The sequence below is a fragment of the Eurytemora carolleeae genome, unplaced genomic scaffold, assembly GCF_000591075.1.
Source record: "Eurytemora carolleeae unplaced genomic scaffold, Eaff_2.0 scaffold283, whole genome shotgun sequence".
Taxonomy (NCBI): Eukaryota; Metazoa; Arthropoda; class Copepoda; order Calanoida; family Temoridae; genus Eurytemora; species Eurytemora carolleeae.
In genome coordinates this window covers 63,218-87,499 of record NW_019396323.1, presented here as the reverse complement: position 1 = coordinate 87,499, position 24,282 = coordinate 63,218, and the positions used below count along the sequence as shown (strand labels likewise).

The window sequence follows — 24,282 nt, the reverse complement described above, 5'->3', positions numbered from 1 at the left end:
CCCGACCAATGTTAGTGCATTAACTGGGAAAAATATGTACAACATATAAAGCCCCTTAATAACAGAAGTTTCGCCTGAGGAAGAAATTAACACATTTTGTCGTGCATTAAATTACAAATTATATTATTCTGCAACGTAATTTTGCAACATAATTTCCGGTTTACCGTTCTTTGTTGCAGCAGATTGTTCAAATATCTGCAAATTTAGCGCAAATAAAAGTTTCCTGTGGAGTGGGAATTATGATTATTATTATTATTATTATTATTAATATTATTATTATTACTATTATTATTATTATTATTATTATTATTATTATTANCCCCCCTAAATGATCATGATTGTGGACAAGTTTTTATCAAATTTTCAATAGAATTTTCTGTATTTTCCCTTTTTAAATTTGAAGAATGTCATTCATACTTAATTTATCTTCTCTCTCAAAAAAACGATATACATGTTATTTCTTATGGATATTACATAACATGACATTTAAGGGTACAGAAAATTGACGACCAAGAAATTTCATATTGTGATAGGAGAATATTAAGAAAAATAAGAATTATTTTGGCCTGGATAGAATTTTGTAGGCTGTAAGAGAAGTATAGCCCCGGCCCTTGCTGGAAAACAAGGGTAGAGGGACTACAGAAAGACTTTATATGGAATACGGAATGAGGACAGACGAAAGTCACAAAGTACTTGCAGGAACTACTTACTGCAGACTACACAAACTAGCAATAAACATAATAAATATAATGGACAAGAAGGGCTAGTGGATGAATATTGAATAATATAAAAAAACTGTTGACTTTAATAGGGGACTTATTTAGTGGCGTAAATAAGGGGGGTTATCGGGGTTATTTTCCCCCCCTAGAATCCTGGGGTAATTACCCCCCCCTTAGAATCTTGTAGGTAATCACCCCTGAAAAATTCAGGCCCTGAATGACAGGGATTACTCCACTTACTGCCTCTACAAGTTTCAGTTCCCTTCCAAAAAAAACAAAGGATGTAAAACAAGGTGAAGCTGATGGAGTTTGTAAATGCCAGAAATGATGGAAAACCCAAATAAAACCAATAATTTGATATACATCATGATATTTTTCTACGGGGGGGAAAAAAAAATTCAGCGCGCTTCGCGCGCCACATAACAAAAAATTTACCCCACCCCCCTACAGAATCCTTATTTACGCCCCTGGACTTATTATACATAGTGAATATGATTAAGTCAGGAACTAACTAACTGACGCTAAGAAACACATAAAATATAACATTAAAATGGGTAAAATAAGACACTAGAACCCAAAGGAACAGAAATTTTCTTATGCGCTTCGCCTGCACATTAAATTGATTAATTCATATCATTCATTTTAAAGCTGTTGGAAGTATAACTTTAATACACACAAAAACAAGCAAAAAAATATTTTAAAAAATTTAACGAAATATGTCAAAATAACGAAATGGCATTAAACAACTAAATACACAAAAACCACGATTTTCTTTAGAATTTGATCGAAATAACTTTTGCGTATTAATGAGAAATTATATTGAATATTCATGCAATTTTTACTTGAAACGGAAGAAATTAAAAAAAATTCCAATGCGTACACTTTCAGCACAGCTGTATTTACGTCAGAAGTGTCAACTCAAATTCTGTGTCTGAAAAAACTATAAATAAAAGTGATAATGTAAGACTAAAGTGCTAATCTTTTAGTGAAATCAGTGCAATTTTATATATTAATTTTTTTTCTGTTTTTACACTTCATCATTTAACGTTCTATTGACTAAATAAGAGGGTTGAAACTGATTTTGTCCATTGCCCATTAACATTAATTGGAAAGTATAACGTTAAAACATATTTCAGACATGTTTAAAGGTATATTCGGGGTAGTGCTCTGGAAAGGTCTAATCGAGGATAAACCCCCAGATATGGGGAAAATACAGGCAACAAGAAAAGTTAATTTTCTAATGAAATGTCGTCTTCTAAGGATCTATAATTTTTTTCCACAAATGTCGTATTTTACAATTTTTGGAAACACATAAGAAATATAGATAAGATATAGATGTTGATATATATTATATACAAGGTGTCCAAACCAAAGGTAATATATATAAAGATACGCAGGCAGGTATACATTTTGAGGTCTTGAGAAAAAGTGCCATCAGCACCATCTCTGTCGTACGCATGACATTTTATCCTCTGGATTGTTGCTAATTTATCACTTCGTTTATGCGTGATAACACCAAATGCGTACTATAGTATCAACAATGTATGCTGCATATTGTACGAATTGTACTTAATGAAACAAATTAATCAATGCAAATAAAACTGAGGTAGGAATTTGACTAGACAAAGTTTAAATGTGCAAGTTGTACTGAATGGCATAAGTAAATTAAAGCAATTCAAATAAAAATTATGACTAAAAAGTACATCGAATCTAGGACAAAGTCCTAATAGCGGACAGGATCCGGTCGAACAATACATCCCATTCAACACTACTATGTTCGGTTGCTCCTGGCTCTTCATGGCTCACAACTGGCTCATCACCCCCTTAACCCCAAAAACTCAAAAAAACTCCATTACTTTCCTAAAATGATCATCCTAGGTTTGGTGCGCTCAAAACTTCAATTTGATTGGTATATAAAAAAGAAATGAGCCAGCCCCAGTCCATTTTCCCCTTTGATAGCCTTAGTTTAATTTTTTTAAATAATTCAAATTTGCCATGAAATTACCCAAATAAGTAAACAGTCCATTTAAACCTCTGTTTTTTAAACTTTCCAAATTCATAGAAAATTCTGCAAACAAATGCAGGAAGGAACTGTTAATCTTTTCTTTGTTATTATGCAATAAAGTTAGCCCAATTCTGGCTGGGGGGGGGGGGTGTTTGGGTTACCACCCCCCCCCGCACATTTTTGGAGACTATAAAAGTATTGGTCTGAGGCTCTTCAAACTTTTTGAGTTTTCTAACTAACACATGCCCATCACTTTTGGCTCAAAGTGGGGATTTTATACCTACTGTCTGAGTCTTCAGGCATATTGCCTGAATGCCTTATCTTAACCTTTACCCGACTAAATCTATGGATTTTGACTTCTTACAACTCTTTGGAAAGCCTTTAACAAAAGAAAGCCGATTTCACAACTTATGCGAAGAAATTCTGCAAATATTTTTGCATATTTAAATTTGCCAAGGCAATGGCTTTTAAAAGTTAATTCAGGATTAAAATATAAAAAATCCACTACACTGCAAAATTTCTGTATTTTGTGTTCATTGGACTGTTAAAAATCAAAATTTGAGCCTAAAAGCCATCTACATTTTTAGAAAAAGGTGTCTTCAAAGGTCACCTTGTCTAAAACATTTAAATCTTTTTCTCTCTGACTGCATAACATAATCAAAACGCGTACTGTATGTTTGTGTTACCTTGAAATTTAATTTTATTGGTCAAACAGGTCCAGATAGCAACACTTGAACTATACAGGATGCAATACGCGTACTGTACGTATGTTTATATAACACAAATGCGTATTTCCTACAGATGGCAGCAGGGAGAGAAAGGAATATAGTTTAGCTACGCTCAAGTTAATAAACACCTGTTTAAATAATTACTTTATTACTACTTTAAAATACTGAAATTTATATCAAAGTAAAAGATAGATAGATGACGTGGCCGGAAACTCCTAACTTGCCGCGTCTTGATATTCGGTTTTAAACTCCTCCAGAACTTCGTCTTCCGCCACTACGCCGCCACAATAGAAATTAATCAATTTGCTATAGATGTCTCTCCTTGCACTTTATCTCAGAGGGACAAAAATTAGTTGTCTGCTACAAGCAATTTAGGAAGGAGGTTTCTACCTGCCTGCATATCTATATATATATTATCTTTGGTCCAAACGAAAATTTGCAGCAGGAGTATTGGGTACTGACGGACTACTGAGGCAAGAATTTTATTTAAATTTTCACAATCATGGTAACGATAGAAAGCTCTATATTTCAAGGCATTCTGTTTATATTACAATTACTTCTTTAAGTATGGAGTATATGAGCCAAAAAATCGATTTCCCGTATTTTTCAAAATTTAGATTTTTTACATACATAACCTAAAATTGACAATTTTCGTACATTTTTTAAAGTAAGCTGTTGGTTTGATGTTTCTTAATAAGCCAAAATTTTGGATCTGCAAAATGTTTCGTGGGACAACTTGAATATTTGAATTTTGCAAATATGGGTGTCTGTGTGAACAAACAACGACATATTTTTATTTCAAAATCCATCAAGGTGTGTACTTTAAAGGTATAATATGGACAAGTACTAAGTTAACAATACATTATTATGAATTAAATGAAATTTTTTGGTTTTTATTGATTAGAAGAACTTGTTTCGTGCCTGGATACCGTCAACACCCTGGAAAGAAGAAAGTGTGGCTCAATTCTTTGAAAATTGACGAGACTAATAAAACTAAAAACATAAGAAATTTGAAGCAAAAAGGTTAATCTATTTCTTAATAAATTATTAAAAATATTTTTTGTATTTTTATTATTTTTTGTTGTTGTTGTGTAAGACATAATGTGTATACTTTAGTCATTGTTTAACCCACCAAAACTTCATTACTTTTAAAACAGAAATCAACTGATTTTTTTTATTTGTATGTTATATGAGTAGAGGACGGCGTGTGTTTGAGAAAATTAGAATTAACTGGCTTTAGAAATTGAACAGTAAACCTATAATACACATAGAAACATATATTTTAATGCTTCTTCCTTCCTTAGAGAGTTGGCACATTGACGCCATTCCCCTCCACTCAGACTATTTAGTTTACATAGATATACACTATACAGAGAAAAAAAAGGAGAATCAAGCCAGTTGTAAATATTTTTTAAGTATTCTAACTAGGAAGACATTTCAAAGAAGACATTTATCTACGCTGAATCTTGGAAATCATATCAACTAATTAGAGGATATGTCGTCTTTCTATTTACATTTGTTACTTACAAAGTTGTGCGCAGTTGGTCGAATTTTCTGTTGATATCTATTGTACTTCACAATCTATTTGGTTTGTGCCCTCTTCCCTTGAATCCAAATATATCTTTTTTTTAATTTGACACATCCCTTCTCTTTGAAACCTTTCCTTAGAAAGACGAAAACTCTTGTTATGTTAAACACTTAACAGTGTTCTTTAGAAAAGGCAAAACGTAATTTTGGGGGGGGGGGGCAAGTAGTCCATAACATTGATCCACTCCATAAAGTTCCAAAAATAGCTAATTTTCTTGAAAATTTGAAGAAAAACATAAATTGAGGTCTATAATTTTTACCTGGAAAAATAATATCAAAGACGACATTTATAACTATTTTCGTATTTGAAATTATAATTATTAGAAGATCTGGAAAATAACATTTATAAACTCTTTAATAATAAAAATGAATATTTGAAGTAAATTTGTTTTAGTATTTTAAAATCATTGAAATTCGTCAGTACTTTGTTTACATCAATAGAATAATTGATTATTAAGTTACATTGTATTAAATATCAAGATGTAGTATATTACCTCCATAAATATAACAAACATGAAACAAACACAAGAAATCAAAACATTAAAAAACAAAATCTTCCTGCTGAACAAGAAATGTATTTCTGTTTAAAAAAAATGTGTTGTTTCCCACCATTTTAATGACAATATCATTAATTTGGGGGGAAATCTGAAAAAAATGTTGCTGGGTACAGGTTACGACAGGGGAACTAAAAAAAAGCATTAATGACGATATACTGGAACAAACTGATAGTTCAGTTTATCCCTACAATATTGCAACTTGCATTATAGATTAACAACAGACAATATAGATTTAATGAGATCTAACATACAATAATTTACTCCTGAACTCTCTACAGGTTTGGGAGCTAGACAGATTAATGAGATGAGACATCGTTTAACGATCAATCTACAGTGGAACCCATAACACGAAGAAATAGGAAGACGACATTTAAAGATTTGAAATAGTCCAAAGAACATCTAAGGATCCGTTTTATTCGCACCATTTTAACTTCCTGTAGCCGTATCCAGATCCGTAGGGCAAAATATCAACAAACTTTTTGCCGTGAACATCTAAATTTGATATTTTGAAAAAAAAGAGGGAAATATTAAAATCTTTGAATTTTCGCATAAAAATAAGTAATTGGTTGAACTATTTGCACTATGATAAAATCAATTACCCAAAAGATTGCTTAAATATTGATCTCCTAGTCTACAGTCTTAATGGTTCCACTATGGAACGCGTCAATTTGACCTAATTTTATAAACTTGGCTAGAATTTAGAATTAACAAGTTTTCAATATTTTTCTTTTTCTTCTTAGGCAGCCAGACATAATACAGGGGTAGCCAAAAAGGTGTAATTAGTGTCGTTTTGTGCAATATCATACTTCATTACTGAACAATAAATTGTATTAATTTCAAAAAAGATAAAATTATCTCCGAATCGTTAAACCCGATATTATGACATTTTTAGATTTGATAGAAATAATCTATAATAACAATATAAATTGCCTTTTTAATTTAGATAAAAGAAGGCTCAAGGATTTTTTTCTGGCCATATGTGGGTTACAAATAAATAATTTTTTTCAAACAAACAAGAAAAATACCATTTATGAGAATTGATTAAAAACGATTACTAAATAATATAGAGTTACGTCCTAAAAACGAACAGGATCGGTTCGAACCTTACATCTCATTCAACTCAGCTATGGTCAGAAGCTCCTGGCTTTTTTAATGGCTCACAAGTTTCACAAAATTAAAATTTTGGAAGGAGAAGACACTATTCACACCTTTTTGACTCACCCTCCCTAAAGATTTTCTCAAGGAAAAAATGAGGCGTTTGAAGGATCTTTAAACGATGACAATCTTAATTTCAGAAGAGTTTCGACTACTGGAGCACGGACAAGAAGGAAATTCGAAAAATGTGAAAACTACACATGCAATATCAATTCATAAGGATATGAATTTAAAGATCCTTGTTATTGTTGAAGAGTGTAGAACTCCAAGTATTCTGATCGCGTTCCTTCTTGTTTGCCGCGTTCCATATTGAAGACAGCGTCAGGGGGTCCAATCCAAACCTCTCCTGATCCACATCCTCTGGTTTACCCTGGGCACAGGACGGGTTTTGGAGAACGGTGCTCGGCCACACGTTTTGTCCCAGAGTTCCCCACATACCATGAGGATTAGGATTAGCTGGAGGATCCCATAAACTCTCCAGATAATCTCGCCTTGCTCCAGGAACCTGAGGCTCAGGTCCAAACCCTGGCCACTGACTTCGACGAAACGCCTCCTCGCGCTTTCGTCTCTCGGCCTGAAGCTCCTGCATCATGGATAATCCACGTGCTGAGGGTGGGTTCATTAAACTCTGGACCTGAGACAGTCCCAACTGAGAAGGTCCTTGATCATTCCAGCTCAAAGTACTGCTAACTGGAACCTTGCAGCCAATGGCTCCGAATTGGTTGACAGGGTTTTCTCGTTTGACCTCTGGATAAATGATTGCTCTGGGAGGATCAGCTTTAGGTAGAGTGATGATTGGGAAACCCTCCAGAGGTTGCGTCTGTGGTTGAGGAAATCCAGAGTGACTTTCATGCCTAGGTTGCTGTAGCCGAGGAGGTTTATCATAAGAGGGAAGGGACTGCTGACGTCTCAGATCTCCACCTTCTTTGGGAACTCCCTTGACCTTTGCTTCCTGCTTCTTCACTACTGGTGGGGTGGTTGGAGGAGGGGAAACAGGCTTGACTGAGGTTTCTCGAGATGGTTTGGGACTTATCTTCGGCTTGTCCTGCTTGTCTATCTTAGAATCTCGTTTTTCAACAACTTTCTTTGGTTTAGTAATGCTTGGTTTGGTTTCCTTTACAGTCTGTTGGTCTTCTATCTTATTTTTCTTAGCTTTCTTCTTCTTTCCTGATTCTTGAACTGAAGGAGTTTCAGAGTTAATGTTAGGTGCATTTTTTAGAATTGGCTCTGTCAGTTCTTCAGGGTTGGAGCTCTCAGTTGTAGTGCTAGAGGTTTCTAAATCATCAATAACAGAACTCTGAGGACTGATTTTAGGCCTGGGTTTCACAACCTCAATAAGTTTTGCTTTCTTGTTTTTCTTGGAAGTACTAGTTACACCTGCATCTGGTTGTATTCGGGCTGCTTTCTTCTTCTTACTTATTGGTGTGTTGGTCTTAGATGTATCTAGTTCTTTATCATCAGTGTCTTCAGATGAGACAGCAGCTGAGTCTGTAGCTGACTGTTGAGTGAAGAATGCTCTGTTGATACTTGGGAAGGACTGGGTAATAATACTTAGAAACCCAGATAATCTGGACAGTTCAGGTGATAAAGGTTGAGTATTTTTCAGATCTGGAGTAGAGCATTCTACCTTCTTGCTACTCCTAGGGGTTGAGATCATTTGGTTAGGGGATTCAGAGCGCTCACGCTCAGCACACTCTTGCAGAGTCAACCTAGCTACTTGGCGAAGATCAAGCAGTTTGGCATTCTCTGGAACCTGGTTTGCTGTGTGGGTTGAGATAATGTAACAGTATCTTAGTATTCTATCTGATTCCACAAGAGCAGCCACCAGAATACAGAGCAGAGAAAGAACCATCAGGGTTACCAAAAGCCCGTATAGGTACCCTTCCCACTTGGGTCGTGGCAGTGATTTAGCACAGATAGCCAAGAGATGTGCAGGTACAGTTGCAGCCAATTGGTAGTTAACATCTCCTTTCCCCGGAATGGAGCTCAAAGATGTTTTCATGGTTAAGGTTCGGGTAATACGAGCCAGGGTAAAATCTGGAGTGAAGGCAATGTTGATCCGTTTAGAGTCATTCGCTGCCAACTCAAATGGATCACAATCCAGAACCTTAAATCCATATCCTTCACAAGGATAACCATCTATCTCGAACCCTGTAACCCACAAGGGAACCTCTCCTGTATTACGAGCTGTAAATGGACGCTTGACGGTCAGATTAGGCAGAGAGTTGGTATGAGAAACTGGTTCCTTATCACAATCCTTCAAATGTTTTTCCGTAACATCAAAAGCGTGAATAGTTGATCCTGCTCTTCTATTACCAAACTTAAAATCACCTATAGCTCCTCGACCATATACATCTATAGTCTCAACACCAGTCAAATTGTTCCGTATGAACAATACACTAGAATGCACTTTGGAAGTATCCTTTGGAGTAAACATAACAGTTATTTTAGCTCCCTGTCCAGGCTCCAAGACTATAGGATATGTGTTGGGTGCTACTCCAATACCAAACTTCTCCAAGAAGTCTTCACCAAACTTTTCCAAGGCTGTGTATGGTTCATCTGCATCTGTAACTGATAATATCTGGAAGGTAGTAGAATCCTCAGGATCCGGGATAGATAACTCATCAATCCCAACTTCTATACGGTTCGGAGTATGTGGCAGGATATTCATTACGTTAGGGTATGAGGACATGGGAACTATGTGAACAAGGATGGTTTCTTCAGACGGATTGAACAACAAAATTTCATCCATGCTAGAATTTCCAATTTGAGTTAAAGGAAACTTTAGAACAGGATCAAGGCAAAGAATTGGCCATGAAAGAGCTGCCCTGGCACTGAAATGAAATCCACGAACCTCACTTGTATCCAAGCTAAGAGTAACATTGAATTTAGAGGCATTCGTCAGGGCAGCCGCTCGCATTCTAGACCACAGGGTGTGCACAATAGAAAGATCCATTTCCCATAGGTTGAGAGGAAGAGCTAGACCAAGATACCAGGGATGCCCAAACTTAGAAGTATGGTTGAACCCTGCATAGCAGTCCTCTAACTCTCGACATCCAACAGATGGGTTAAATACAACCTTGCCCACCAAGGACTTCTCGCCAGGACTGATCCGGGTTCCTTCCTTCACCTGGAAACTGAACCGAGGGTCACCACCAACCACAGATAAGGATTTTACGGTCATCTCGTGCTTGAAGGAAGAATAAACGTAGAAGGAGAGTTCAGCCTTCCGTCCCTAAAATAAATTTAATTGATTCACGATATTTTTGTTTCAATATGATAAAAAAGCAGGGGGGGGGGGGGGGGGGGGAAAAGGCTAGGAATGGAACTGGTTAACAATGAATCATTTACTTCAACAGCTGTTAAACAACTAAAGAGGTGCAGCTGTGACGAGGCTGTATGATCAGCTGTCAAGCTGTCGATTAACTAGGAATATCCCTGACATAATTGAACCTGAAATTCCCGTTGAATCAGCAACTTATTTTTTTTTATTACAAAATATATATCATTTATATTTAATAAATTAACAAATAAGTAACCCTTGTTAGAATCAATTCCGGGATTTTGGGAAAATTTTATGAAAAAAATGTTTGTTTTTCTCGATTACTTTTCACCAGGATGATTTACCCCCAAATCAGACCCCTAACCCTCATCATAAAATTCCCCCCCCCCCCCCTAACGAATGAAGATTTAATATTCAATTGAAGTATTAAAGTCCATTTTATGCTGTTCCTGGTGTAGTTTAAAAAAAAATACAGGGTGTCCCACGAAACATGTCAGTTGGTGCATAGTTTTTAATGTCTTCTTCCATGATACTGTATTCGTTATTTAAGACTTTCTGCAGTTTATTTCGTTAAACAAATCTTTTACTCAAATATATATTTGTTTGAAATAAATTTTACTATAATATTAATGCCATTTAGTATTTCTTATCATCATTTTTGGTATCAGACAACTGAACAAAGTAAGGAAGAAGACATCTTAAACTATTCACCAACTGTCTTGTTTCGTGGGACACCCTTTAAATGACCAATAACCGTAATATTTAGGTATGGGGGGGAAAGGAGTTGTTTATGTTCTACGGTGACGTATGAGATCAGTTTAGTCAATATTAATAATGTAAACAATAACAAAGACTGTCAACAAGGCCAGGTATTCTAAAGCACAACCAATCATCACATTCGTCACATTAAAATTTAAACAAACCCTGTCCGTCCCGAATCCTTGCCCAAAATGACCAACAAACTATATAATGAATGTATACAGTGAGAACCACAAAACTATGGAATGAATGTAGTCGTTGTTCTTTCTTTTACTTGAGAAATGTCGCTAAGGATAATAGAATTTGCAATTATTGAAACTGTCAATTTTATAAAAATATTTTAGTTGTAAATTACAAAGTTTGCAGGGATTTTCCTAAATCGTAGAAAAATGAAGATGACGAGAATTTGATTGTTTTCTAGTTTCAACCATAGGAAAGTGTTATTAATCGTTTTAGATGGCTTTTTAAACCAATTTAAATAAAACTTTTAAAAACTAATTTGTATTAAGGTTTGGGTTTTTATAAACTTTGTAATGTTTTTTAAACTAAAAAACGTTGAAAACCGTTTCAAAAACGATTATTTTAACACGTTCGTTAATAAATCGTTCTTGGGTCATTTTAGTTCATTTTTTGCCGTTATTTTCTGTCAGGGTCAAAATTTGACATAATGTAAGAAAAGAAAATGGTTAGAAAAAACATTTTTGAAAACAATTGCTTACACTTAATTAAATATGGACCCTGAAAAAAACAGTTACGACAAAATACGTTAAAAAAAACGAAACAACGGAATGCACATCCCTATGTATGAAATATAGGTGTGGAAGAACAACTCACCGGAAAGGCTGAACCGAAGGATAATTGATCAGGTAAAGTGGACAGAGATCCCTTTGCTACTCGAAACCTTAATAGTTTTATTATCATTAATCAATTAATTAATTAATTCATTCCTTCCAAGTTATTAAAATAATCCTAATTAAACCCTGAAGACTAAAAAAGAGCGTATTCCGGGAGCCCGAATTCCCACCAGCATAAATTGCACACTTTATTTTTTGCCCTGGTTTGAAGTATATTCGTAATTTTCAAATTTACAGAAACTCATTTAATAACGACTTCATGGTTTGCTTTCTAAATAAATAGAAGCTGCTCTGATTATTGCTTTAAAGTTATATATTATGTATATACATATTGTATGCATTAAAAAAGAAAGTTTAGAAACCAGAACGGCAGTTTCATAAAATTAAAAATATATTATTACAATAAAAAGCCTAATCGTATTTAATTGTTAACGTTAGATCGTAATATTTGGCCTAGCACATGTTCGTATAGTGCATATTCACCTAGCAAAAATTTACAAATATGAAGTTTAACCTCAGGTAAGAAGTGTTTACAATTTGAACCCAATGATCAACAATCTACATGCTCACTTTAAGAATTATGAAAGCCCCCCCCCCCCCCCCATATGGGAGACCCAGACCGCCCACGGACTAAGCACAAACTGTACACTGTACTGAACAGTACTAAATATAAATGTACTGATTGACTCTGCCATGTACCTGAACGGCACGTGCAAATCCTGAAACTCCGTGGATACAAATACACTTGCCCATACTTCTCCTTCAACATTATTTGTCAGAAGACCAATCCTAAAAACAAATATTTTGATAAAAAAGGGTCCAATTTGGGAAAAGTAAGACTAACAAGCTGAAATGCCCGGCCTTGCCCGTGAACAAAAAAATCGAATTTTAAAGTCTATGTTACTCCCGGGGTACTCAAGGGTTCCATAAAAAAAATTTCAGCCAATTCGGTCCAGCTGTTTGGCCAGTTATATGAGCGAAGAGCTTTTATTATATAGATTATCAAAATCTGTTGTAAATTTTTATTTTAGCGATCTTACTCGACTCTTTTGTTTCATGGATTTCAAACTATGGATTAAATACTATCTGTGTCTGATTTTTTGAACTAAAAGAGCAACAATAAAAAGTTAAAAAATTGATAAATCGACTAACAAACTAAATAACAATCCATTCATACCTGTAAACAACATAGTGTCCTGGAAGTACATAAAGCTTTCTAGGAAGTGACGTCAGATTATTCCTTGACAGTATATCCGTTTCATTCCCACTATCCACTCCCATAAGTTCGATCAAACTTCCGGTTATATTCCCACCCCAGCCCCTTAGCACCACCTTCACGGGGCCCTTGTTCACAAGGGTGAAGTACATGTCCCTCTTCTCGTTCATACCGATAGTTCCGAAGTCTAGAACCTTCTCCGTAGGCGAACTTGGAAAGAACTAAAAAAATTGGGATAAATTAAATTATTTCAACCACATTCATAATAATGTACGGACACAGAATTTCTTCTCGAGTGTGTTTTTTCTTGTTTCTTTTGCCTATTAGTTTGATCAGACCCCTTCTCTTGCGTATATACTTCTAAATACAACTGAATCTGTCAAATAAATTTCATTTGATCATGCAATATTTTGAATATTCGCTGATGTTCCTTTGGTTATGACAAGATTGACTTTCGCAGCTTTATCATATAACTTTTAAAAAAAAAAATTTGTATACGTTATTTTTTTTCCTAGTTATGGTTGTGTTTTGATTTTAAGATTATTACATCGCTAGTGTTAATCCCTGAACGAGATAGTTTTTTTTTAAATGTATTTTATCCAACATCAGCATAATTTTTAAATTAAAAATATCGAAAAATAAATAAATAAAACAACATCATATAAAAGCTAAATACTAAAAAATGTTGTGACTAGGCACAGTAATCATAAAAAAAAAGTTTAATTACCGGTTTCAGTTTTCCGTCGAAGGCCATAAGCGGAATCCTGACGTTGGTGACGTTAGTGTGGAGGATGATGAAGGTGTTGATGTTGATCTCCTGCTCCCCCTCCACCTTCCCCCCGGGGGACTCCAGCAGAACACCTTTCTTCCGAACACTTAAGTTGACCAACTTAACTGTTTCCCCGGGCTGCATCACCTGAATTTTTTTATCATGATATCTTAAATCTTTAAATCTTTCCTGTAAAAAAACTATTATAGCGAGTTGACAGTTTTCCTCTTCAGCTCTTGTCCCCCTACTGGCACCTCGACGGCAAATTTGCGTTACTGCATGATCAATGTGCAGTTGCAGCTAGAAAGCCTAACCAGGTTCTGGGACAAATGTCAAGATCATTCCATTACAGGGACAGGTTCACTTGGATCAAATTGTACAAGGTGTATGTTCGACCCCACCTTGAGTATGCAGTGCAAGCATGGTCCCCATGGACACAAGAAGATATTAATCTACTGGAGAATGTGCAACGCAGAGCTCTAAGAATGACGTCAGGTCTGGCAGGTGAAACATATGAGGAAAGATTGATTGAGGTTGGTTTGACCTCTCTAGAGGCCAGACGACTTCGTGGTGATTTAATACAGACCTGGAAAATTCTACATGGATATGATAATGTTAATGAATCTTTTTGGTTCAGCACAACATGCGAGACAGCGAATAGACTGACAAGACAATCCAATAGTAGTTTCAATTTAAATGTAAAGCAATTCAACGTGAGAAAAAACTTTTTCTGTGAGAGTGATAAACCCATGGAACAGTTTGCCAGACTATGTTTAAGAGTCTTAAACCTTTAACATTTTCAAGAACAGTTACGATGATCATGTGAAAAATGTCGAGCATATATAGTGAAAAATATCAAGTTTAAGAATCGCTTTTTATTACCAAAAATGGTATCTAAGCGAAACCAGAACAATATAACAATATAACATGTTATTGATTCTCTATAGAAAAAAATATCAGGAATTTATTTCAAACAAAAAAATAGATTAAATATTGAATCCTGGAAAATTGGAAATGCACATTTAAAAAATGTAAATATATTCAGCGCAGAGAATTCTAGTAAAATCCGGACTGCTAATCCTGTAATTTATAATTTTAAATAAAATCAAATTAAAATAAATTACATGATGTTTATTGAATGTTTGTTTATTGTACAATACTAATCAACTAAAAATGTGGGTGGGCTGAATAACTAAATAACTGAATAAAAACAGGAAACTTGTATCAAATATATTTACCGTTGGGTTCAGGTTTCCTATCTTGAAAGCTTTCTCTGCCTCTGGTGGAGCAAAGATGCTGTGAACGACCAAAGGAACTGAGAACTTGTTTGTTACAATCAACGGTCGAGTTGTTGACAGATACGGCGCCTAAAAAATAGTTTAATGAGAAAATGCGCAAAAACACGATAGAAAAAAAATGCAAAATAATCCTTAACATCAATTCTACGTTATTGATATATTATCTTATTAAATTGATCCATCAGGACATAAGTAAAATATTGAATGTTGGTAAATCGATAAGAAAGCATAAAATGCAGATGTCTAACGAATATTTTTGTATTTTGTAATTAGCCATTAAGAGAAGATTTGAGCGATTCAAGCTTAATCTATTTTATAAACATTAATCTTAAAATTAAGTTTAAAAACTCAAGAATTCAGCACTGTACAGTAAGGATCGCAAAGATGAATATTTGGAGGTGGCTTGGGTGAGAAATTGAGGAGAAGGAGGCTCGGGCGAAAAATTGTTGTGATTAGCTTTCCAGCCCTCGTTTACCTGAGAGGGATCTTCTGGGTCTGGCGAATCTGTTACGAGGAACTTAGAGATGGTCTGGTTCCAGTGAAGGCTGCCCTTCAATACATTCACCATCCAGGGTAGGATAACGCGATGTTGAGAGTTCTTGGATTTAATGATCAACTTTCCAGATTGAAATCCTTCAGAGGTCGCCAGAGACGAATCGAAAGTTACTCTGGCTACTACCGTGGGTTTTATTGTTGATGATGCCACCTGGAAATATTTTTATCAATGAAAGATAAAAATCAACTGATTCGTTTTAAAATTATAGTAATCAAACTTTTCAAGTTCTACTAGTTTATAAATGTATCTTTTACTTTAATGATGAAGTTAAAACCATTTCATATTTTGCAAGGGCGTTACACATTTGCGTAACTTAAAAGGTACAAAAGTCAAGCAGTTTAAGCTCAAAACAAAAGCTAAAAAGGCGAGAACATTCTAGATATAGAGACAATTTAAGTTCATTTAAATTATAACACAATCTTATTATTATTAACATTCAACCTACAGTCATAATTCGCCTTGATACAAGTCAGATTAAATTTAAATTTTATTTATACTGGGAATAAATATTTGGAAAATTAAATTTTTTTTTGGTAAAAACCCATTACACAATGCATTACATGGGTTATGGGTCAGAGCGCCGCGGCTAGAACAGGCTTTGGTCCGAGTGCTGCGGCTAGGACAGGCTTTGGTCCGAGTGCTGCGTCTAGGACAGACTTGGGAAGTTGTCGTTTGAGAAGTTGCAGAGTTAGAAAGTTGCCACTTGGGATAAAATCCTTTGGGAAAGTACCTAACATTTTACCTTTGTGTTCTGAAGTTCTATGGTGAGTGCCTCGGATACAGGGTTGGATACAATACTTGAGATGGATACAGGACGTGAACCAGAGTTTATCAGGGATACATCTAAACTGACCGAACCTCCCTCGGATGGTAGGTGGGCAAAGTTCAAACTCTCCTAACCATTGAAAAATTATATAAAAGAAAAGAAATAATTTCAAGTGACCCTCCATGCAAAGTTCACAATTCTCGATTTACAGCTTGAAAGCTTTGTTTGATCTTAAATATGCTTGTTTTTTTCCTTTTAACATTTTTTATTTGCTGTTTCTTTGTGACATTGACTTGTGCAAGGGGGAAACTCAGAGATAAAAGCCACGGTATCTTTCACATTTTTGATAAGATTAAGGTTTCAAGGGTAGCGTTAGAAATCGGGAATTGACACCTTAGCAAGCTTGCATAGAGGGTCACTTGAAAAACACCTTACAGTCCCTTTAATGATGAAATTACAAATCGGAAACCGAGATTGCAAATAAATATATTTGCTTTCAAGTTTCACGTATTAAGATTAAGAAAAATAAATACAAACTTTTATTGTAAACTATTAATAATATTTCATAATAAATTATTTTCCAAGTTAATATTAAATAGACATTAGCGTTGAGAAGTTCTTACCAACTAGGGAACAAAAATGAAGTTTTAATTATAATATAAAAATACTTCTAAGCTATTTGATGTTTTTTAAGATTGTATAATATAAATAAAATATAATATATATAAAGATTTTGAATGAGTCAGTAAATAAAAAATTAAAGATATGTAGATTATAAAATTAGTTTTTCCTTATTTTTTTTTCACAGAAAAATTTAATAGTTTAATGGATTTAAAAGGAAATATGAAAGTGAGGATAAACATGGTATGATTCAAAAGTAATTGTTTTTAAAATTGAAAGTTTTAAATTGAAGAACTAAAACTAAAACACAACTTAAATTAGTTCTTTAAAGAAAAAGGAGAACAGATGTTTTTTCTTAAAAAGCAATATTTTGGCGGATTTTAATAAGTTATAATTATTATGAATATTCATTCAAACGTGCTTTGTTTTGTTTGACCCTGGAATAAGCAAAGTTTTTAAGAATGATTCATAATTCACAAAACGATCTAAAAACGTTTGGAAAATCTAAAACGATCGAAAAACGTTTGGAAATCAGTTTTAAAGCGGAACTTAAAACATTTGACCTAAACGAAAAACAGTTAAAAACAGTAGTGAAAAATTGAAAATTAATTCTGCATTAAAAAAAAGGCTTTTAAAATTATAAGTCTTTTTCGATTAGATGTTCTTGCTACCGAAAAGTTAAAAGCGATTTCTGAAAAATCCGAAGATGTCCATTTTTAGTGTACCTGAGGGCAGTATATCCCTGGCGTTGAGGTTACTTCTATCTCTAAAGGTAGATAAAGATACTCTGCACCAGTACTGTTGGTTCGAATCCTAAATAAAAAAGTAACAAAATTTCTATGAAAAGCTCGATTTTTTTAATACAAGAAATGAACATTCACATTGAACTATAATTTGCTTAGCTTTTTATCTTTACAACCTGATGGTGTAAAATTTAACTTTCTAAATGACTATTAGATTTACCAGAATCCGTAAATATTAATGGTCTACGACATTAGGTTGTGAAAATATAAGGATATAAGGAAATGTTTTTCCACCAATAAAAGAGGAAAAATATTTCTTTATCTAAATACATCTTTAACTAAAACTTTAATCATTGTAAACGCTCTCCATTCCAAGGCTGTCATTGCCGATTAATTACATCAAAAAATCGTGCTTTTGCTCTTGAAAATAAGAAAATTTCAAGAAAGGAGGATTATAAAAATGAAACTCTATCAAGAAAGATAAGACAACATTTTCTTGAAATTTTCTTATTTTTAAGAGCAAAAGCACGATTTTTTGATGTAATGAATCGGCAATAACACCCTTGAAATTAAAAGCGTTGTTTACGTTTATAGTACAATGGGAAGTGTATGGTACTTTATGGGACATGTATAGTTCAATGGGAAGTGTATGGTACTTTATTGGACATGTATAGTTCAATGGGACGTGTATAGTACTTTATTGGACATGTATAGTTCAATGGGACGTGTATAGTACTTAATTGGACATGTATAGTTCAATGGGACGTGTATAGTACTTAATTGGACATGTATAGTTCAATGGGACGTGTATGGTACTTAATTGGACATGTATAGTTCAATGGGACGTGTATGGTACTTNAGGATTATATACCTGTATGACCGGACTGTACCTGTATAGTGGTTGGATGAGGATTATGTATCTGTATGACCGGACTGTACCAGTATAGTGGTTGGATGAGGATTATGTATCTGTATGACCGGAACTGTACCAGTATAGTAATTGGATGAGGATTATGTACCTGTATGACCGGAACTATACCTGTATAGTGGTTGGATGAGGATTATGTATCTGTATGACCGGAGCTGTACCTGTATAGTGGTTGGATGAGGATTATGTATCTGAATGACCGGACTGTAGCTGGAGTTGACCGGCATCTTGACCCCCAACAGGGGTCGGATACGGTAAGGGTTAGGGGTCGCCTCACCCTCAACATTATACCTGATAATTAAAGATTAAAGAAATTAAAGAGTGTGTTGACTAAAATAAACCTTTATTATTATTATTATTATTAAATTCCATCCATCCAGAAAATATTAATGAACCAAGGGACAGATTTAGTGAATTTGAGCCAGGTGGATGGTTCAACCACGGCTCTAGTATCGCCGCTTCATAGATACAAACTTCATTGCCAAACTACAGATAAGTATTTGAAGTTAAGCGACCTCACTAAATTCGGCCCTAGGAATAATAACTTAATTATATACTTTTGTGAATGATAATCTTTATTTGATCTTATGGAGGTACATGCCTGATTCACAACGGTACCATAAAATAACTATGGTGATATCCATTATTTTTAGTTAAATATTGAAAGTAAGTAAATTAAGGATTAATGCACGAACATGCACGAAATTCTAATTCGGGAATGTATTTCTTTGAAAACAAACAATTTAAACAAGACCGTAACATCTTTCAATGAACTAATTGGAACGTTTTATTAAGATTCCTATATATATTATATATAAAAATATATTATTGTTTAATTTTAATTTTTTTTGGAAGCTGTATCTTTATTTAAGGAATTGTTCATAATTTGACTTTGAAGAAAAAAATTCAAAATAATTGTTAATTTTTAATGTAGAATAAAATAGTTTGTAATATCGGTCAAACTGACGTTTTTACATACTTAATTAATATAAAATTACCAAACTTGATGATTTTCTTTAAATAATCAGTCATAAAATTGATGCATTTAGAGATTATTGAGATTTTACTGTTTTATTTTTAAGCATTATAATTCGTCTAAAACCTTGATAAAATCAGTTTAAACTTGGTAATATATTTCGTAGAATACATGTTACATAACTATACGTAATAGTAGGGTTTATTTTAAGAAATAAAAAATATATTTGCTGCGTTAATTTTATAGCTTAGCAACAGGTAAAAAATTAAATATAATGATAGAAGTAATATTAATTTATGATAGATTTTATGGACAATTACAAACATAATTTGAATTGTTATTGTTATTCTACAGTTATTGTTTTGTCAATTATTATTGTTGTTTTCATTATTTTAATATTGTTTTGGTTTTATGACTATGGTCATGATTCATTAAGGTTAGGATAATGATAACACTGACGATAACGATAAAAATTACATTATCGATTGTGATTACAAAAACAATAATTATAATGTTAATAATGATAATAATACTACTATTTACAATAATTTCTAGATAGTAAACATATTGTAGTTCAAGGTAATCCAATATGTCTAAATAGTAAACATATTATAGTTCAAGGTACTCCAATATGTCTAGATAGTGAACATATTATAGTTCAAGGTACTCCAATATGTCTAGAAATTAATCAAATTATGTCTAAAAAGTTCACATTTTAAAGATAATTTATCTGAATCTTTTTTAACAACAAAACAAAGTACATTTCCAATATATCTGAAAAGTCTAAACTTTACAGTGACATTAAGAATATTGCATGAATCAAATTGTTGATGCAAATGTTAAAAACATTTTTCTTACAGAAAAAATATTTAATACATTCATCTATAAACATACCATTGAACAAATTGAACAAAGTAAAAAATATCGATATTTTAATTAAAATATAAATTCTAGGTTTACTTAGCTATAAATAGAAATTCAATAGTTGTATTTAAACTAAAATTAAAGTTTCTAGATTAAAAAGTTACGTGTTTCTTTAGCACGAATTGGAATTAATTGTTATTAGATCCTAAGAGAAATTAAAAGTTTACAATGAGATACTTACTGCTCTTTAAAATTAATATTTGGTGGATCGAATTTAATTGGACTACCCAGGACGGTGATGGTTCCCTCCTCATCCTTCACAAACCAATTATTAAATAGAATTTAAAAGTCGTAGTTGCATTTAACTTATTACGGAGACCACTGTATCGGCCCAACATTTTCTGTTCCTCACATGACAGGCTGTGGTCGAAAAAAGAAATACTTTCAAAAACTTTACATTTGTCAAATCAAAATTTTACGAAAAAAGGCGTAAAAAACAAATTAAAACACTGAGTACGTTAAAAAGGGTCGTGAGTCGGCCTTAACGCCTAATAATAAATATTTAGATAAAATAAATAATTGATTTTATTCCTGGTAGCTAAAAGTTTGGTCCTCGGAGAAACTCTGAAAAAAAATATTAAATTTTCATTGTTTGTTGAGTGAAACAGAAATAAACAAAACAGCAGTAATTTTTTTTGTAGGACACTGTTTTTGTTCGTTTATTTGAAGAGAAACAGAAATAAACACATTAATTTTTTGTTAGAAGATACATAAATAAAAACTGTTTTTATGTTTTTTCTGGGGAAAAAAAACCCATATATATATACAAGAAGGTTTTAATCTGGAAAACAAACTTGATAAATAAACAAAACTGTTTTATTGTTTGTTTAAAAAGAAACAGAAAGGTTTTCATTATTTGCCTGAAGAAAAAAAACGTTTATAAAATAAAAAAAAGATTGTTTTAATGTTATTGTTTGAAAAGAAACAGAATTGTTTTATTTTTTGATAAAGAGAAACAAGGATCGACCAAACGGCAATATTGTTGTTGGTTGTTAAAAAACAGAGATGAATAAAACTGTTTTGGTTCTGTATGACATTCGGTTGACCTGCACGGTACTAAGCAAAATCGGTATTTTTTTCCAGATGGTTTATTGTTTCTAAAAATTGTATTTAATTTCAAATGTTTATTATCCAACCTGTGAAATTGAGATAGTTTGACCATCTTCAAAAAATTCATAATCTTGATCGTGTACTCGGACAAATCCTGAACAAAAATACAGAAATTAATAACATTCAACTATATTAAAAACTAGCTGAACTGATCCCAACTCTCTTTAGGAAAAATTCATGACAGGCCCCAATATGTCATGATAGAGATCAATAAAACTTGCTCCCAAGATTCACAACAGTAAGGTTCCGACTTATGAACTTGAACCGAAGTAATATATTTTTTATTTAGTGAAAAATCGAGAAAGAATTAATTTTGTGATTTATGTGCTCTTGTACTTTGCAGAAAGGGTCATTTTACAGATCAAATCGAGTAAAAATTGAATTAAATTGTTCGAATCGAAATCAAATCAGCAACATTATTACGGATTTATGTATGAAAAAACAGTCATGAAATGTTTTGTTAATATATTATTTAAATTTTCAGTTTCATTCCAGCTTGTATTTTAAGGTCAGGATTAAAAAGAACAAATTTGAATGCACTGATGACTAATAAAATTAGTTATGTTAATCGTTAAATATTTGAAATTTAAGTATAAGCGTAGCAGCAAGGCAAGATTTAAAGGTAATAACAATATTATCAAAAAATAAAACAGCAAACTGAGATCATAACAAAGGGGCAAATCATAATTCTTCTAAAAAAAAATATTTTGATAAATCAATCAATATACCATTAAAATTAGAAAATTGCTTATTAAAGTAATGAGAAGAGATAAAGTTTAACCCCAGTTTTCGGGTTGTTAGTGGACAAAATCCTTGACGAAAATCATAAAAATAGAAACGACCATTTTAAGGCTTTCTTGTTACTATTGTAAGGCGTACCCGTAACTGCGCACCCCCCCCCCTTCCAATTTTATCTGAAAACGACATTATAAAAATGTTAAAATATCCCCCTTCCTACTCTTCCGAACCCATTACATTATGAGAGGGAAGGAAGAATTTGAAACCTAGAATTAAAACTTTAAGGAAAATTGACGACTTTGATGAAAAGGTGCATTTTTTTGGAGGAAAAAATAATAATAAAATTGTGTTAAAGAATTTCCCATAGCGTTTAGGGATTCACAACAGGACGAAATTTTCTACCTTATCCGAGAAAAAGGAGCAGTGGAAGTGAATTGTATTTCCACTAATACTTAGCATCTGAATACTACTGTGACTGTTGATGTTAAATACCCGAACTTTGCGTAGCCCAGGCACTCCAATATGTCTAAATAGTAAACATATTATAGTTCAAGGTACTCCAATATGTCTAGATAGTAAACATATTATAGTTCAAGGTACTCCANGGGGGGAATAAAAAAATGCACATTATTTATCTTTATAACCCAATTTTCAATCACTTTTCCGCAAAAATCATTATTATTCCAAATAAAACGAAAAATACCTAATAAAATAAACATACCTAATTTCTGGAGAAAAAAATTTTTCGAAAGGGGGGCGGTTCAGGGGAGTGATTTCAGGGTAAATTAGTTACAAAACTAAAACTTGGATATATTTCTAACACTGAGTGTTAGAAATGGGCCAAATCTGAAAAGTTATCTTTTTTAAGCGTATATATCTTTAAATCAAAGTCGATTTGAACAAAAATACACTATACATTTTTTAAAAATGGCTAAAACTAATTATTTAAACATGAAATGTCAACTTTAAACTAATAATAAGGTATGAGAATTAGTTTTTTTGGTGATCATATTGGTTTACATTTTCGAACATATCCCTATTTTGGAGCAATTACCGCATTTCAGCTCATGTCGCGTTTTTGGAACATGTCCTGGTTTTGAAACAATTACTCGAATTCATATCAATGTCAATTTTCAAGTATTTACGCACTTATGTACCAAAACATGATTTTTTGACAAGGTAAAATATGAACAAGAGAAAAAAAAATACTGTTCATTTATGATTTAAAAATCATTATATAGCATCAAGAAATCAAAAATTTAAAATTATTTTGTTCTTTCAATATAGATTTAACTAGAAATCCAGGAAATAGTTTATTTAGAATGCGGGAAATTAAATAAACTTTATTCTCTTATTTAAAAAATAAAATAGAGAAATAAAGATTTCAGAAATAATTTAGTAGTTAATTTAGTCTTCATTAAATAATTTTTACTATCTGTGATTTATTTTGTAAGTTATGAAAGTTAGCTTTAATTTGAATTGAGGATTATACTCAAAAATGGGAAAGTGGGGTTTGTCTCGAAAACGCGAATATGATTCAAATTCAGGATATGTTCGAAAATGAAAAACCTGACATTGTCTTGAAAACGGCCAAGGTTTTAATAAAAAAGAACTCCTGCTACAATTGTGATTCCAGAAAATAGTTTTAAATTGGGAATTGTTGTCCTTGTCATGCTTAATAAAATGTTGGTTATAGTTTTAACTATCGACTTTCACTCTCGATATGGGTCGGGATCCTAAAAACACAGTCTTTCAATTTGTGCCCATTTCTAACACTCAGTGTTAGAAATGGGCCAAGTGTTACTTTTGGAACTAATGTCCCCTGGATTTCCATGAAAATACACACCCTGTCTGCTCTAAGTGTCGTTAAGGGGGTTTATTGGAGGACCCCCCCCCCACGTTCCGTCCAGAATCCTGGGGGTAATTACCCCAAAGTAACTTTTTGAAATTATCAAATCCTAGGCTTTAGTTTGTTGGGCCTGTCCTAGTG

General features: G+C 33.1%; 1 protein-coding gene across 1 annotated transcript; it reads right to left on the bottom strand.

Annotated features, from left to right (window-relative positions):
* Positions 1-5,594: 5,594 nt before the first annotated feature.
* LOC111700929 (transmembrane protein 131) lies at positions 5,595-23,351 on the bottom strand. Its single transcript, XM_023472012.1, has 12 exons — positions 23,347-23,351; positions 22,675-22,818; positions 18,636-18,835; positions 17,599-17,720; positions 16,229-16,381; positions 15,406-15,636; positions 14,871-14,999; positions 13,591-13,779; positions 12,825-13,084; positions 12,347-12,436; positions 11,628-11,694; positions 5,595-9,986 (listed from the first exon to the last, which is right to left on the bottom strand). Exons 1-12 carry the CDS (start codon positions 23,349-23,351, stop codon positions 6,981-6,983), a joined length of 4,596 nt encoding a protein of 1,531 aa, XP_023327780.1. The 3' UTR covers positions 5,595-6,980.
* Between the last annotated feature and the right edge of the window lie 931 nt (positions 23,352-24,282).

What these genes read in the sequence shown, in the direction of transcription:
- LOC111700929 (XM_023472012.1), bottom strand. An exon ending in TCGACGGAAAACTGAAACCG is followed by an intron (nt 13,085 to 13,590) that starts GTAATTAAACTT and finishes CAATTTTTTTAG; the next exon opens with TTCTTTCCAAGTTCGCCTAC. An exon ending in GATTTGCACGTGCCGTTCAG is followed by an intron (nt 11,695 to 12,346) that starts GTACATGGCAGA and finishes AAAACTATTAAG; the next exon opens with GTTTCGAGTAGCAAAGGGAT.